Genomic DNA, 17,691 nt, shown 5'->3' on the forward strand with positions numbered 1-17,691 from the left:
TACTACGGCAAATTAATGGGCATCCCTAAAACTACACAGCATAAAAATATATCATTAAATAATTTATAATGGTATACATTTATAGAAGCTTCCATTTATTGAGTTACCAAGCACTGTGTGAAGTACTTTACCACTGTCATTGAAATTCTCACAACATCTGATGAAGTTGCTATTGTTTTTTCTTAATAACCTCTTTCTATGTGGGCTGTGTGCTAGACAGAATTCCTCCACCTTCCTCATGTAGAAGTTCCATGTCCTTGTTAAAGACACTTTAGAAAAATAAAGTAAAATAATCTTATATCTTACCAATTGAATGCAACTGCTGTTAAAATTTATTTTATTTTCTTCCATTATTTTTGAATTACCTTCATTAGATTGTGTTTTCATGCAAGCAGATTTTATTTTAAGCAAATTTTAATTACCAATTAACAAAGTACACATAATAAATTCTGTCTGTATACATGTACATTAAAAAAAATAGATTTGAAACTTATTTCTAAATCTTTGTGTTTGTCTTAGATTAGATTTTCTTGATCTAATTCACTCCTAAAACTCATATATTAAATTATCATCTTGAAACTTTTCAGTTTTAGAAAGAAAGAAGGTCTTGATTCTGAGAGTACACACTCTCTCAGTGAGTCACTAGAATCAAATGGACCTGTGCATTTATTTACTCAATAAGTATTATCGTACCCACTTTGTGTTATTAATTTTTACTCAGCATCGATCTTATGCTCCTTGGTATAGTATATAGTTCCTGAGATCCATTCTCCTGTACCCCCTCTGCTCCATTTTTTATTAAATTTGAAAAATACTTGCTAATCCCATGTTCTTTCAACTCCTTAACTTCATGGATACTTACAGATTAACATCAGTGCAAGTTTTTTCAGCTCCTTGGGTCATTTGGACCAGAGAAGTGAACTAAGCCTTAGCTTAATAAAGTAAGGTGAGCTCCTTGCCAGTCGTAACACTTTGGACTTAGCTTCTTTTTCTTTTCTTTTTAACTTTTTATTAACATATAACACACCTACAGAAAAGTCAACACAACTTAAGTGTACAGCTTGATGAATTTTCACAAAGTGAACATATCTGTGTAACCAGCTCCTAGATCAAGAAAGAAACACTACCTGTATCCCAAGGCCCCTTCACAGTTTCTGCTTTCCCCCAAAGGCAACCATTATCCTGATTTCTAACATTATAGATTATTTTACATATTTTGCATATTTTGAACTTTATATAAATAGAGTGGTGTGTATCCTTTTGTATCTGGTTTCTCATTCATCATGTAAAGATCATTCTCTGTAATAGAGCTGATAGGAATAAAATCGGAATTAAGTAATTATTCATTTATTGTTATCTCTTCACATTACACCAGCTCTCCCCAGATGTGAACCTTCACTTTCCCTTAACTTTTCATGCTTGGAATACAATTCTGAGACTTTTGTATTGGTCTTAGTATTACTCAGAATCCTCTCCTGTTTTAAGCTTTTTTGCCCCTTCTGATATGCTTACAAATCTAAGCTTTTCACTTATATTTATATTTGGTGATTTGTTCCTTTTATAGTTGTGCTGCCCTCTGTATTTAATTTATAGACTTAAAATTTCTTGCTTATCAGAGTACATCTTTTTAAATACTCACCTTGGTTTCTTTAGAGACAGCTTTCTTATCTCTTCTTTTTTTTCCTTCTGGATAACATTATTTCCTTTCCAATTACTATGATTAATTCCTGAAAAATCCTTGTAGGAGGATCAAAATGAAATTAACTGAAGAAATCTCAAGCAGTTCCTTATTTCACATTTCAGAATTCCCTAAGTAAGCAGCAGAAAGTGACCCTTTCCTGAAACAAAGCCTATACTTCAAAGCTTACTTGATTTTGATATAATTCTCCAGAGGTGTGTAGAGCCCTTCAAAAGAAGATTCCTCCACTCTTTATGGTCAGAGTGTCTGCCTCTGATTTCAGCCTTGCTGTCTCTATTGCTCCATTGAGGAGACGGTCACAGCATTGTTATTACTGACATTGAGATTCTTGAAAATACAAGAAAGAGAGCTAGTTCCCAGTTTCTTAGATGAGCTCTACACACTTCTGTTAGATGGTAAGCTTCTAAAGTGAAGGTAGTAACCACACTCCCCCACCCAGCCCCGACCCCCAACCCCAGTACTCCCAGGTCTCTCTCCTAGCCCATCCCAAAATGCCCAGTCAAATTCTGGACATGTAGTTGGTACTCATTACATGCTCATGTTCAAGAATTTAATTGAATTATGATATCTTAAATTTTTACTTAAATTTAAATCATTTATTGAAGCTTTAAGAAAAACACTTTAGATATAGAACAGTGCTCAGAAGCACTGATCTGTGACAAGTCAGGGAGCTTGTGTCAAAATGTTAAACAAGACACTGCTTCCTTTACCATGAAAATCTTTCTGCCTAAATAAATGAGTAATGGGACTAAATGGTGTGTTCATTTTCACAGTTGATTACTAGCACAAGTTCCTATCTTGTAGCAAACCTACAACAAATAGTTCGAGAACGTTTAGCCAGTGACCATACTTTGAATAACACTGATACTGATCTATAAAAATTGAGGGTGAACTAGTTATTAATATGTAGTGCTTTACTGGCCTCAGACTCTTTTTGTTTGAACTCTTTTGTTTTCTTTTGTCTCCTTGATCTCTTGCTTTCTTATTTAATTAGGCCCTTATGCATCAACATTTACACAGAAGTCTGTATTTCTGTTTTATATCATGTTGTAAACAGAGTTACATAGGAATTAAATAACTTGTGTGAAGTCACACAGCTGAAAAATGGCAGAGCTGAGCTTTTAACCATTATGCTATAATGCCTCTCAATGTAAATGTTTAAGTGAATAATGCCTTATAAATTGAAAATTGATCCAAAACCTGTCACTGGCATTTATAACTTTGGCACATTGTATTAAACTTGATATAATCTTCTCTTGGTGATTGATCAGTCAGATATGCCATAGTACTTTACTATCATTGGATCTGGGATCGGGGCAAGTTGAGTTCTTACATAAAGGAAAACACCACCAAAATGCCCATTGGACTGATCAGATCCAGTACTTGTTTTAGTTGTCTGACTTAAGTAGAGGAAGCGTCATATGGTCATATCAATTGATGCTGAAAAAGCATTTGACACCCCATTCCTGATAAAACTCAACAAATTAGATGTAGAAGGGGATTACCTGGACTTGATAAACAGCATCTACAAAAAAACCCATAGCTAACATCATACTTAATGGTGAAAGACTAAATGCTTTCCCCCTAAGATCTGGGAACAAGACATGGATGTCCATTCTCACCACTCTTATTTATTGTAGTGCTGGAAGTTCTAGCCAGTGCTGTAAGTCAAGAAAAAGAAATAAAAGACATAATTTGGAACAGAAGAAATAAAACTCTCCCTATTTCTAGATGACATGATTATCTATGTAAAAAATGCTGAAGAATCTACAAAAAGGTTTCTAGAACTAATAAGTGAGTTTGGCAAGGTCACAGAGAACAAGATCACACATAAAAGTTAATCACTTATATATGCTAACAGTGAGCTTGCAGAAACCAAAATTAAAAGCACAGTGCCATTTATAAGCACTCCAAAGAACATAAAATACCTTGATATACACTAAGAAAACATGTATAGGATCTGTATGCTGAATATTATAAAATGCTGATGAAAGAAATCAAATAAGACTTAAGTAAATGGAGAGGCATATACTGTGGTCATTGACTTACTAAAGATGCCTGTTCTCAAATTTATCTGTTGTTATCAAACTCTCTCCAAGGTTTTTTTGTAGACATAGACAAGCTTATTCTAAAACGTACATGGAAAGGCACAAGCTCTACAGGAGCTAAAATAATCCTGATAAAGAGTAAAATAGGAGCAGTTGCTCTACCCAATATTAAGGCTAATAGAATAGCTACAGTAATGAATACTGTGTGGTATTGGCAGAAGGATAGACATCAGTGGAACAGAGATAGAGCCCAGAGATCAACCCGTACAAAAACACCTAACTAATTTTTGGCAGAGGTGCAAAACTAATTTAATGGACGAAGGATAGCATTTTAAACAAATGGTACAGTACTAGAACAATTGGACATCCATAGGCAAAAAGAAAAGAAAAAGAACCTCAACCTAAGTCTCACACCTTATACAAAAACACAAAATGGATCCTAGGTGTAAAAGTAAAGCATAAAGCTTTTAGAAACAAAAAATTGGAGGAAAATCATCAGGATCTAGAACCAGGCAAAGAGTTCTTATACTTCACCACAAAATCATAATCCATAAAAGGAAAATCGGATGTTAACAAATTTAAAAATTTTGCTCTGTGAAAGCCCATGTGAATAGGATGAAAATACAAGCTAGAGACTGGAAGAAAACCGCATATCCATTACAGGACTGGTATCTAGCATATGAAATGAACTCTTAAAGCTCAGTAGTAAAAAAAAACCCCAGACAGTCCAATTAGAAAATGGGCAAAAGATATGAAGAGACATTTCATTAAAGGAGATATACCAACAGCAATCATGCTGCTGCTGATGATGATTAATGCATCATTAGCCATCAGGGAAATACGGACTAAGACAAACTAAAAGCCTGTATCAGAGTGGCTAAAATAAAAAAATAGTGATAATACCAGATGCTGGTGGGGATACAGAGAAACGGGATCACTCATACATTGCTGGTGGGAATGTAAAATGGTACAGACACTCTGGAAAACATGCAAACTACTGATAGAAGCAGCAGCTTGCATGAATTTCTAGAGAATTATGCTGGGCAAAAAAAGCCCATCACAAAAAGATTATATACTGTATGATTCCATTCATAGAATATTTTTGAAATGATAAAATTTTGGAGATGGAGGACAGATGAGTGGTTACTGGGGGTTGGTAGGGGCCGGGAGGTGAGAGGGCATTTTCTGGTTTTGGAACTGTTCAGTATCTTGACTATAATGGTGGATACAAGAACATATACAGGTGATAAAATTGTATAGAACTAAATACACATAAACATACATACAGTGAATGCAAGTAAGACAGAAAATCTGAATGAAATAAGTGGATTGTATCAATGTCAGTGTCCTGGTTGTGATGTTTTACTATAGTTTTGCAAAGTGTTACCGTTGGGGAAACCTGGGCAAAGTGTACGAGGGATTTCTGCAATATTTCTTACAACTGCATGCAGATTTACAATTATCTCAATAGAAGTTTTAATTAAAAAACCCTGAATTAGTAAATTAGAATCCATTTGAAAAGAAGAAAAGCAGCCATTTGTTAAGATCAGTTAAGTGATTCTGCAGGAACAATAATTTGTGTTAGGTTGTCAGATTTTTACCTGATTGATGAACAAGTAATGTTGTTTTTTTTGGTTTTTTTTTTCCTCCAATTTTCAGTTGAGGTATAACACACTGAGCAGAGTGCCCAAAATGTAAACATAATATATAAAACTCCTGGGTGAATATTCATGTAACCACCCAGCAGTAGTGTCACTTCATAAATGTTTATATTGAGGGGAAGATCTATCTTGTGAGCATTTTTTTTCTGCCTCTATAGAAGCATTTAGATGCAACCAGAGTTGGACTACGTCTTAAAAAAAGCAAGCAGTAGAATATATTTAAGAAACAGTCTCTGTAGCCACCACAGTCTCAGCTCTGCAGTCTCTGGGTTCAAATCTTTACTGATATTTCCCAGGTATATAATTTAGTTTAGCCAGGTTCTCTGTGTCCCCATTTATTCATCTGTAAAATAAAGATTTAAGTTTTACAGGACTAGCACTAGATAAAGATTTAAAACAATGAGGGTATTGCTGGGTAAAAACAAATTTAATTACTTATTTAAGTTTGAACTGTGGCTCGTAAATAATTATCTGTCCTTCATCACATATGTAAGAAGTGACTGCTGACTTGTTCCATATATTTAGGTATGGGATTGCAAACTACTTTTTCAAGATGGAATGAAAAAGAAGAACTTTATATAGAGATTAATAACAGAATTTGTTAAGTCAAAAAATATTAGGTCAAGTCATAAGAAATTGCCTGTAATTAAGCTTTTTGATCTACAAAGTGGCAATTCCATGTGGTTCAACCAAATGTCAGAAAACAGAAGATCTATAAAGTATTAAATACATACATGGGATAATAGATTAATAATGGATTTCTAAAGGAACTTTAAAATGGATGTAATCTGTGTGTATGTGTTTGGAGATAAGGTAGGTGTTGAAACTAAGCCAGTTTCCATATCCTCTGAGGTCCCCTCCCACTTGACAAAAGAAAAAGATACCTTTTATAGGTGCTGAATTTATAGTACAGTCTCCAAGAGGGTAAAAATCTCTAGGTGACAAGCAAAAGGACAGTTTAAGTTACTGGTTTTGGTGACGCCTCCTTTAATGGTTAATCACATCACCAGAAACCTGCCCAGAGACTGATTATCTTAACTTGGGTTGTACATATTTTTTTGCTGAGAGTGAAGTATGACTTTCGTGCCCTAGGGTGCCCAAAATGGACTGTGTTAGGATGTTTTCAGTTCAAATATGAAGGTTGTTACTTAATTTTTGATAAAAGAAACAACTTACTAAGATGGTATAATAATACTAAACTTGTGTATGCCCAAATATATGTAAGCCAAAATTGACAAAATTACAAGGAGAAATTTGTCAAAGACATAATCATTGTGGGAGAACTTTTGTCAACAGTAAACACACTAGTTAACAGGAGATAGAAAGGTAAATAGCTTAATATGTGAATATTATCTAATAAACACATATAAACCCCATGCATATTTGAAAATTGGTTTTGTGATAGTATAAAGCCATAGTTGCTACCCTGTGCAGTGAGGTACCATGGGGCTCCATAGTGAATCAAAGGAATACCTTGGGATATTCTAAATTTTTGTGAGAAACATAGTGACACTTAACATTTCAGATACCACAGAATCATTAGATCTTGAAATAGTTCACAATTTAAACATTAGATTGCACTGTGTTTTTTTCAATCACATATTTTGTCTGAGTGAAATAAAATTATTTTCTTTTAACTTCTATGTTTTTCCCCCCAAATTACTGTTGAGTTGTTTGGACCTAACCACCTGATAAAGGAAACTGTGGCGTACTTCCTTTGGCCTACACTTAGGCAGATAGACTGAGAAAGTTCTGGAAACTCTGGTATAAAGTAAATGTCAGCTAATTTCAGTGTTGTTCAGACTTTGTTCTCTGATCACAAAACAATTAAATGAGAAATCAGTGAATGAGATAGTTACAAAAACCTCATAATTGTGGGAAAAAAATAAGCACTTCTAAATACCTTGGGCATCAAGAAATCCTAATGGAAATTAGTTAATACCAAGGTATGAACAATAGGAAGATGCTACATGTCAGAACCTGTGCGATACAGTTGAAGTGTTACTTTACAAGAGAAGTTTATTGCAAGTAGAGAATAAAAAAATAGGAATTTAAGGGACTTACCTGGTGGCGCAGTGGTTAAGAATCTGCCTGCCAGTGCAGGGGATACAGGCTCAAGCCCTGGTCCGGGAAGATCCCACATGCCGCGGAGCAACTAAGCCCGTGCGCCACAGCTGCTGAGCCTGTGTGCTACAACTACTGAAGCCCGTGCACCTAGAGCCCGTGCTCCGCAACAAGAGAAGCCACTGCAATGAGAAGCCCACCCACTGCAATGAAGAGTAGCCTCCGCTCGGCACAACTAGAGAAAGCCCGCACACAGCAACAGAGACCCAACGCAGCCAAAAATAAATAAATAATTTAAAAAAAAAAAAAAGTACACCCATCACTCAGCACCCAGCTTCCTTGATTCTTAGCATTTTCCCATATTTGCCTTATTCTCACTTTCTCTCTGATATATATGTGTGTGTGTGTGTGTGTATATATGTGTGTGTGTGTGTGTATATATATATATATATATATATATACACACACACACACACACATATATATATAGTGGCGTGGTGCCCCCTTACACCCTTAATACATCGTTAATACATCAGTTCATACACCTTTCAACGTAACCACAGTGTGTTTGTCAAGTTCACATAGATAAATTTCTACTATCCAATCCTTAGGCCCCCACTCATAGCTTGCTAGTTTTTCCCAATAATGTCCTTTATAAACTCAAGGATTACACATTACACACAAACTCAGGATTAGACATTGCAGTTAGTTGTCATGTTTCTTAAGTCTCGTTCGATCCAGTAGTTCTTCAGTCTTTATCTTTTATGACAGTGTATTTGAAGAGTACAGACTGGTTTTTTAATAGAATGGCAGATTTGGGTTTGTCTGACTTTTCTCAGGTGGTTGTTATTACTACTACTACCACTACTATTATTGTTATTATTTTGGTCAGGAGTACCACCAAGGTGATATTGTTTTCTTAGTACATAAGACCAGAAGGCATACCATGTTGATTTTTCCTTTACTCTTTTTTTTTTTAATGTATTTGAAATTTTTTTTCTTTTTAATTTTTATTGGAGTGTAGTTGATTAACAATGTTGTGTTAATTTCAGGTGTACAGCAAAGTGAATCAGCTATACATATACATATATCCACTCTTTTAGATTCTTTCCCATATAGGCCATTACAGGGTATTGAGTAGAGTTCCCTGTGTTATACAGATTCTTCCTTTACTCTTTTTTTTTTTTTTAATGTCACCGTTTTTTAAAAAATTATTTATTTATTTATTTATTTTTTGGCTGCATTGGGTCTTTGTTGCTGCGCGCGGGCTTTCTCTAGTTGCGGCGAGCGGGAGCTACTCTTTGTTGCGGTGCGCAAGCTTCTCGTTGCAGTGGCTTCTCTTGTTGTGGAGCACAGGCTCTAGGCGCACGGGCTTCAGTAGTTGTAGCACGCGGGCTTAACAGTTGTGGCTCGCGGGCTCTAGAGTGCAGGCTCAGTAGTTGTGGCGCACGGGCTTAGTTGCTCCGCGGCATGTGGGATCTTCCCGGACCAGGGCTTGAACCCGTGTCCCCTGCATTAGTGGGCGGATTCTTAACCACTGCGCCACCAGGGAAGCCCTCTTCTTTTTCTCTGGATGATAACCTTTGCCACTTGGTCAAGATGCTATCTGCCAAGTTTTTCCTCTATAAATTAATAAGTATTTTGTGGGGAGCCACTTGGGACTATAAAATGTGAATGCATGGATTTTCATATTTGTGAGTTGCATTAATTTTAAAATAATGTAAAATTAATTATTTGAGTAGTTACTAAAGAAGTATGCTGTGATATAATTTGAAGTTGGTAATCTCTTAAGGATTAACATATACATAAGCATCTGTTTAAAACATGCTTACTTGTACATAGCACACAGGTAGATGTCATGCAGATAAGCCAGTAAGCTTCAGATGTCTATTTCTAGTTTTAATTTTCTATTTGATCTGAATTTTAACCTCAATATCAATATCTCATCAATAGCTTTCTATTGTAATCAAACACTTCTGTAAATATTGTTTTGAAGACTAGAAGGTCTTGAAATTTTAAATTGAAAAGAATCTTAGATATCATTTAGTCTTTTATCTTATTTATTTTGACTTAATCCTGTAGACAAACTAAAATCTTAGAGGAAATTTTGGTTTAATCTGTATATTATGTAAAATGGCACAGGTTGCCATTACAAACAGTTGAAATCCCATAAAATGTAGAAGTATTCTGCTGTTACAAAAGCCAGATAGGGGACTTCCCTGGCGGTCCAGTGGTTAACACTCTGCGCTTCCACTGCAGGGGGCACAGGTCCAATCCCTGATTGGGGAACTAAGATCCCACATGCTGTGCTATGCAGTCAGAAAAAAAAAAGAAAAAGAAAGGTTAAGATGATTAAAAAAACAAAAAAGAAAAGCCAGATAGCAAGAGTTTAAATCTGAGATTATAGCAAATAGATAGCATTTATGCTAATGAATTCCCATTCCCCCTACTCCCAACAAACATACAAACCTTAACATTTTAGAAGTAAACTCTTTTTCATTAAGCTGACTTCTTAATAAATTGCTTCAGGCAACCATTAGCAGTAAGCTGAAGAAAGCTAGCATACTAGTTGAAATATATTTGCTAGACTTTTATAATAATAATAATTTAAATTTAAAAATTTAAATCTTCACTACAGATTAGGAGGCACAGTATTGGTCAAAACAGTTGGTGCTTAATAAATTTTGTGTCTGTGTGTATGAATGCTGGCCTTTAAACCAGTTAATTTTGTTATCAAATCCAGAATGTGGCCTGTCATTGGTTTGCAGTATACACATTTAATTCATATTATCCTTATGTAGAGATTTTGTGTTTGTTTCATAGTTGCCTGATAAAGTTGAAATAATTTTAGTGGATTTTTCATTAACAGCAGCCTTCACGACTTCTTAGCTATTTATTGGTTGTCTTTCAGAACAAAAGAGATGAACACTTACTGAAAAAAAGAAATGTTCCCCAAGAAGAAAGTTTAGAAGATTCAGATGTTGATGCTGATTTTAAAGCAGTAAGTTACCTTGTTCTTATAAGGTGTTTTAAAAATAATTTTTATAATAACCAGAGAACTTCATTCTCAATCTAAGACCAGTTTTACAATGATAATTAAGGTATATTAACTCTTATCTTTAGTAAATAGATTATTCAATAAATGTAATTTTGCTGTTAAACTCTTTGCTGAACTATCTTTTTTTCTTTTGAAGCAAAATGTAACACTAGAAGCTATATTGCAGGTATGTTATTAATTTAATATTTTCATTTTGAAGTATTTTGAAATTGATTTTTTTTTAATTTCTGAAATTTACATTTGGTGTTGCAGAATGCCACAAGTGATAACCCAGTGGTCCAGTTGAGTGCTGTCCAGGCTGCAAGGTAAGTACTGATTTGTCCAGAGAGAGAATTAGGTGTCACGCCTAGGGTGTCTTAGCTCATAGTCTAGAAGTGGTACGTTGTTATTTCTGTTCATAGTTTGAAAATTATAGCAGTTAATTTCTTGTATTTCTTTTTCTAGAAAGCTATTATCCAGTGACAGAAATCCACCAATTGATGACCTAATAAAATCTGGGATTTTACCAATTCTAGTGAAATGTCTAGAAAGGGATGATAAGTAAGTATAGATTTGACTCCCTGTTCACTTTTTTCAGCTAACTGAAAATTTGTGATTATTATTTAACCAGTGGGTTCCATTTGGTTTTGCATTTATCACATTTGTCATTTGTCATGTATTTTAATGTAATTTTCTTATTCTGTGGTCATACTCAGTAGACCTAAAGTGCTTCTCTTTTCAGTTTATGAAGTGTGTGTATATTTTCTAGGAAAATTTTAGCTTCTGTTTATTGTCTATTCTAACTTATCTCAAATATTTATAGTCTTTATTTGTTAGTTGGTTTTTTTTAAAGTAATATTTTAAAACAACCCAAATAGTGTTTGAGTCACTCTTTGCTTATGAGTCTATATATAGATTAACCTCATGACTTGAGTCAACATGAATGGTTTCCAGAACTGAGTAGCTCTTTCTTACCCTGGGAGTATTCCAGCTGATCTACTGATACTCTGAGAAGTCTTTAACAGAACTCCAACCATGATTAGTTGTCTATCATCGTGGTTTTTATTTGTGGTAAATTAAAAATAAGAGGGCAGATTATAATTTTCCAGAATAGAAAGGGAAAACCACCACTTGGTATCTTTTGAGGTAGTGGCCGCATTTCTGTTAGTGTTTAGAGAGATCTCGGTGTGCTATATCTTAAACTTCATCAGTTTGAGTTAAGTGGGGAGAATGTAAGTTTCAACTCCAAAATACATTAAAACAAAGGCTAATTTTGCATTTAAGGGGCGTTTAGACTTGGGATATTTTGCTAAGTGTTGTCTGTGAGATTTTCAGGTGACTAGATAAAATGGTGGTATATAAATGTTTCTACTAAGGGTTTTCATTATTTAAACATACTTCCTTCTGCTTTGATTATGTGCCACAACATCCCTCCAAAAGCCCATAACACTTTTTTAATACTATCATATATATTTTCTATAACAAGATTTATTTAAGTAAAAATAAGTTTATTTCAATTGTTAAACAAAAATTCTATTTACCTCTACTTTTAAGGCCCTCTTTTTGTTCTTGATTTGCTTTTCTTTCTTCTTCTTCTTCTTCTCCTTCTTCTCCTTCCTCTCCTTTTTTTTTTACTTTTTGGTCTTTGGCATGGGCTCATTTGTGTGGGTGTATCTGTGAAATACAGCATATATACAGAAGAATATGCTAAAATGTATGCAGACCTGTGTAACTACCACCCAAAGTAAAAATAGAAAACTACCACCAGTCGGTGGTCTCGATCTGACCTGGTGAATTTGTCATGGGAAATTGTGTCATAATATAAAAGGCCCATAGACTTTGGAACCAAACAGACCTTGGTTTAAAGCCAGGGTTTGTTGCTGACCAAAACCCAAGTAACATTTGAGCCTCAGATACCTCATCAATAAAATTTAGGTGGTTGTGAGGAATGAAAATAATATAAACAAAACACTATACAATATCAAGCATATAATACATATTCATTTATTATTTACTTATTGCACTCATTATTTATTTTTTCTCTGTCTTCTCTTTTTTTCAAATGACATCTTAGAAGACTTTCTCTAGCTTTGTAATTGTATTTTTTACATCTTTATGTTCTCTCATTTAAGGCCCTCATTGTCAGTATTTTGCCAAGCCACCTAGCCTAGTTTAATAACCCTTCTTCTTCTAGTCTGAGACAACATAAACTGTCTCATCATCTTTGATCTTATCATCCCTGTATTTCTCCTCAGCCTCGATACCCTCTTATTTCTTGCCTTTTGCCAAAGTTCATCATGTAGTTCTTGTCTGCTCCTTCATTTTCTCATCTGTTCCATCTTTTTAACCTCACCGCTTGCTGTATCGCTGACATTTATTCTCCTTAAAACCTTTTCCTTCTCGGATCTCTCTAACCTTTTGATGTTAACAACCTCACTCTCTTTCTCTGATATTTACAGAGTTTCTTCTAAGTCCCTAACCTTTGGCTCCCCTTGGTTTTTGCTCACTACCACCCCCTCCTACCTTGGTATTCTATTTAAAAGAATTTGTGTTTTTCAGCTACCTATCCTAACAATGTAGATAATTTCTTAACAGATTTTTCCTACATTGGCCTTTAATCTTTTTTATCTATTCTGCATGGACTCCAACAGTGTTTTTTTTACTTCACTTTTCAGTAACACTCTATACTTAGTATGTCTGCAGAATAAATTCCAAGTTCTGAAGCCTGAGATTTGAGTCCTACTCCCCATACCACACACACAAACTTAGGTAACCTACCCTTCCAGTTTCATCCCATGTTATATTTTTGCATACCTTCTTGGCTTTAGCTCTCTTGATCCCTTCATAGTCATCTGTACACATCATGATCATCCCACCCATGATACTTTTATTTGTATTTCCAGCTGTCAGTGCCTTTCTTTCTTTATCCCTCTTTGAAAATCTAGTTCAGTTTTCCCTTTCTTTGTGAGGTCTTCCATCACCATTCCAAATTATAATGATCTCATCCTTTCAGCAAAATTATGTAGCCTTGTAATATCTCTGGTATGTAAAGCAGATGGTGTAGTGGAATCACAGCTCTAAGACCTGTCTAGAGGTTGTGGCAGTGATTCAACTGAGATGATGAGGGCTTCAGCTAACACAGTGATATTAGGGATGGTGCTATAAATATAAGAAATATTTAAGAGGTAAAATTGATATGACCCTATTGATTAGATGTCTGTGGGAGAGGAAGGAGTCAAGGAAAATAATGACTGGCTAAAAGTTGCAACTACCGGACTTCCCTGGTGGTGCAGTGGTTAAGAATCCGCCTGCCAATGCAGGGGACACGGGTTCGAGCCCTGGTCCTGGAAGATCCCACATGCTGCAGAGCAGCTAAGCCCGTGCACCACAACTACTGAGCCTGCGCTCTAGAGCCCGCGAGCCACAACTACTGAGCCTGTGTGCCACAACAGCTGAAGCCCGAGCGCCTAGGGCCTGTGCTCCACAACAAGAGAAGCCACAGCAATGAGAAGCCTGCACACCACAGCAAAGAGCAGCCCCCGCTCACCGCAACTAGAGAAAGCCCATGCACAGCAATGAAGACCCAACGCAGCCAAAAATAAATAAATTAAAAAAAAAAAATGTTGCAACTACCAATGGACATAAAGAAGTAAGTTTATATTGACTGACTTTGAGAGCAAATGAGACATTCAGGTGGAGATAGCCAACAGGCAGTTGGACATAATAAGACAAAATTCAAGGACAAGGTAAAGGATAACCGTATAATCTGCAGGTCATAAATGTAAATGGCAGTTATGTGTCTAAAGATTTTTTATTTTTTACAGTCCTTCATTACAGTTTGAAGCTGCGTGGGCATTAACTAATATAGCATCAGGAACTTCTGCACAGACTCAAGCTGTTGTACAGTCTAGTAAGTAAATTAGTTAATTTAATTCCTTACTTGCTGGACCCTTTTTTTTTTTTTTTAAGGGAAGGAAGTGGTGTTTTATTTAAAAATTGTGAATATTATAAGTTACTTATAATAGTTGATATCTTTCCTATAGCTATCATTAATCTATCATTGCATAATTTTAATTGTGGTTACTAAAAAGTGAATAAGAGTTTTATCTTTTTGGGTCAAGACCATCTCCTAATAATAGGGTTTAAATTTTCTATTCCTAATGTCTCCAAGGTGCTGAATAACTTATGTCTTTTAGCTTGTAACATATATTTTTAAAATTTTGCTTACCTCAAGATGGGCTAACTATTATTAGCATGTTGACCCAAACTGTCAATAGCTCTTTGAAAAAAACTGGATGTCACCAGGTAGTCTTAAAGTGTGGGACACTTAACTGACTTCAGGTGGTACTTCAGGTGATTCTAGTAGTAAATTCTAGTAGTAAATGATATAGCAATAAGTTACATTGAATCAAGTAGTGAGAATACTATTTTCTTTCACTTTTGTTTTAGATATTTCAGTAATGTCAAAGAGAAGATTTCTAGGTAGATGTTAGATGTAACAAAAAGGGAACAGCAGATTTTAGACTAGGGCTTTCAATAGAGACTAGTAGGTACAATTGAATAACAGTGTTTTGTTTTCATTTTTAATTTTTTGGTTATCTTCTATGTGTGGTGATTGATACTGGTATTCTATTTACAGAAGTGATGAATAAAATTAGTTAAAATACAAATGTGAGTCGATTCAAACCCTCATACATTGCTGGTGAGAATGTAAAATAGTGCAGCCTCTTTGGAAAACAGTTTATTAAAAGGTTAATCATAGAGTTACCATATGACCCAGCAGTTCCCCTACTACATGGAACCAAGAGATATGAAACCATGTGCACAGAAAGACTTGTACAGAAATGTTTGCAGCAGCATTACTCATATTATTCATAATAGCCCCAAAATGGAAATAACCCCAGTATCCATTAGCTGATGAGTAGATAAACAAAATGTGGTATACCATTGAATACTATTCAGCAATTAAAAAAAATGAAATACTTATACATGCTATAACATGGATAAACCTCAAAAACATTATTCTAAGTGAAAGAATCCAAACAAAAAACTACATATTATACAAGTTCATTTATATGACGTGTCCAGAAAAGGAAAGTCTGTAGAGACAGAAAACAGTAAATGGTTGCCTAGGGCTGGGGGAGAGAGTAGAAGGACTTCTCTGGGTATGGGATTTCTTTTGGGGGTGATAGAAATGTTGTAAAATTAGATTGTGGTGATGCCGACACAACTCTGTGTAAATACTAAAACCATTGAATTGTATACTTAAACAGATAAATTATATTGCATATAAATTATATCTCAATAAAGCTATTAAAAGTGTGGGTCAGTTTTAATTTAAATGTTAAATAAATAATACAGGTAGTGCAGAGATACAGCTAAAATCCTAGAGGTAGTGCACAATTGACTGAAATTTAAGAAAAAGTGATCTAGCTTATGCTTAGTTTCTACAGGTAATGAATATGATACCAGTGTTTTGGAATTTGAGTTAACACATAAGTTATGTAAAGAGTAAGGATTATAATGATAAATTATCTTGAAATATAGGGTAGGCCTGATATGGGGATAATCATTTCTTTAGTTAATCCCATGTCAGCAATTGGATCATATTGACTAAAGTATTATATTCTAAGGTTACATGTTCAGGGTAGAAATTTTTTTTAATGAATTATAGGAAAAATTTTATGCTGCTGTTTTCTTTTAATTAATAATATAATAGCAACTTCTAGACACTGTCAATAGGTCTGTTACATGAATACTACTAGGGGAAAACACTAAAATATATTATATTTAGGGTAAAGGTATTTGCCACATTTATTCATTCAGTGAATTATCATTGGGCAACTATAGTGTGCCAAACTCTGTATACAGGCTGAAATCTATGACTCTTCAACATTTTGCAGTGTAAATGTTAGTTTTTCTTTATTATAGATGCCGTACCTCTTTTTCTAAGACTTCTCCATTCACCACATCAGAATGTTTGTGAACAAGCAGTATGGGCTTTGGGAAACATTATAGGTAAGTTGAATTTAGGTTTGAAAAGGCTCCAATTAAGTATCTTAATTAACTTTTTTCCTACATTGGCATAGCCATTACACACTATGTTTCCTCTAATTTTAATGTGGGTTGACTACCTTCTTGTTTCATAAATACTAACTTAAGATTGTACCTCTTTGAAATGGATATGCAATTTGCTATCAGGATTGGTAGGTTAAATTTGTGTTCCCCAATCAAAATCTGGAGAAATAGCAACACCTGATGCCCTTGACTAATGGTGAGGAAACATAGAACATCAGTGTCCCAACATGAGCCATTGCATACATTTCAGACTTTCTCATCCTGAATGTAATTTTTTTTTTTAAATACAATTTTCATTTCTGTAGGTGATGGTCCTCAATGTAGAGATTATGTCATATCACTGGGAGTTGTCAAACCTCTTCTGTCCTTCATCAATCCCTCCATTCCCATCACCTTCCTTCGGAACGTCACATGGGTCATTGTCAATCTCTGCAGGAATAAGGATCCCCCACCGCCTATGGAGACAGTTCAGGAGGTAAATGAAGAAATGCAAAGGCCAGATGGTATATTTTCCCTATGTTTATGCTTTAGATTTTCATGCACAGGGAATGAAATAATGTATATACTGATTTCATTGCAGGTATGAGATATTTAAGTAACATATAATACTTAATTTTGACTCCTGTGAAATACAAGTTGAGACTCTATGGCACCAGAGTGAATGTCAGTCCACCCTAATTCAAGCAGAAAAATACAAAAGAAGAAAAAAATCTCAGTTTTATTACTACATTGCATTGTTGGTTTAACACTAGAAAAATAAGGGATTGCTACAGATAAAACTGGTCTACTTATATGCAAATGTTCTTGAGTGAATTTGCATTAAGTCCAATTGAAATTTCCCTTGATTCCTGACAAAATTAGTACTCTTAATATGTGGCATGCTTTGTGTTAAATCTGCTAATTAAAGCAAAGTAAAATCTTTGCTATTTACATCTAATTTGTAAATGGATCTGAGTATTTTAAGTTTTAAAAAATCCTATGTAACCTTTAATCACTTGACTGTGCAGAGAAATATTGACTGTGAATCTTTAATCTTTGTAATTGATATCCTTCACAGTCTTCTGCCACCTCTTGCCCTTATGGAAGGGGTACTTAGTGATTCTC

At 34.8% G+C, this 17,691-nt stretch overlaps 1 protein-coding gene across 2 annotated transcripts in view; it reads left to right on the top strand.

Annotated features, from left to right (window-relative positions):
* The window catches only part of KPNA3 (karyopherin subunit alpha 3), a 119,047-nt gene that overhangs the window by 79,323 nt on the left and 22,033 nt on the right, over positions 1 to 17,691 (top strand). For both annotated transcript variants that reach the window (XM_068527063.1, XM_068527062.1), the window contains exons 3-9: positions 10,384 to 10,473; positions 10,667 to 10,696; positions 10,783 to 10,835; positions 10,975 to 11,070; positions 14,334 to 14,419; positions 16,441 to 16,527; positions 16,893 to 17,062. In XM_068527063.1, the coding sequence (XP_068383164.1) occupies positions 10,384 to 10,473; positions 10,667 to 10,696; positions 10,783 to 10,835; positions 10,975 to 11,070; positions 14,334 to 14,419; positions 16,441 to 16,527; positions 16,893 to 17,062 (612 nt within the window). The remainder of the gene's footprint in view (positions 1 to 10,383; positions 10,474 to 10,666; positions 10,697 to 10,782; positions 10,836 to 10,974; positions 11,071 to 14,333; positions 14,420 to 16,440; positions 16,528 to 16,892; positions 17,063 to 17,691) is intronic.

The sequence above is a fragment of the Eschrichtius robustus genome, chromosome 18, assembly GCF_028021215.1.
Source record: "Eschrichtius robustus isolate mEscRob2 chromosome 18, mEscRob2.pri, whole genome shotgun sequence".
In the NCBI taxonomy this organism is placed as follows: Eukaryota; Metazoa; Chordata; class Mammalia; order Artiodactyla; family Eschrichtiidae; genus Eschrichtius; species Eschrichtius robustus.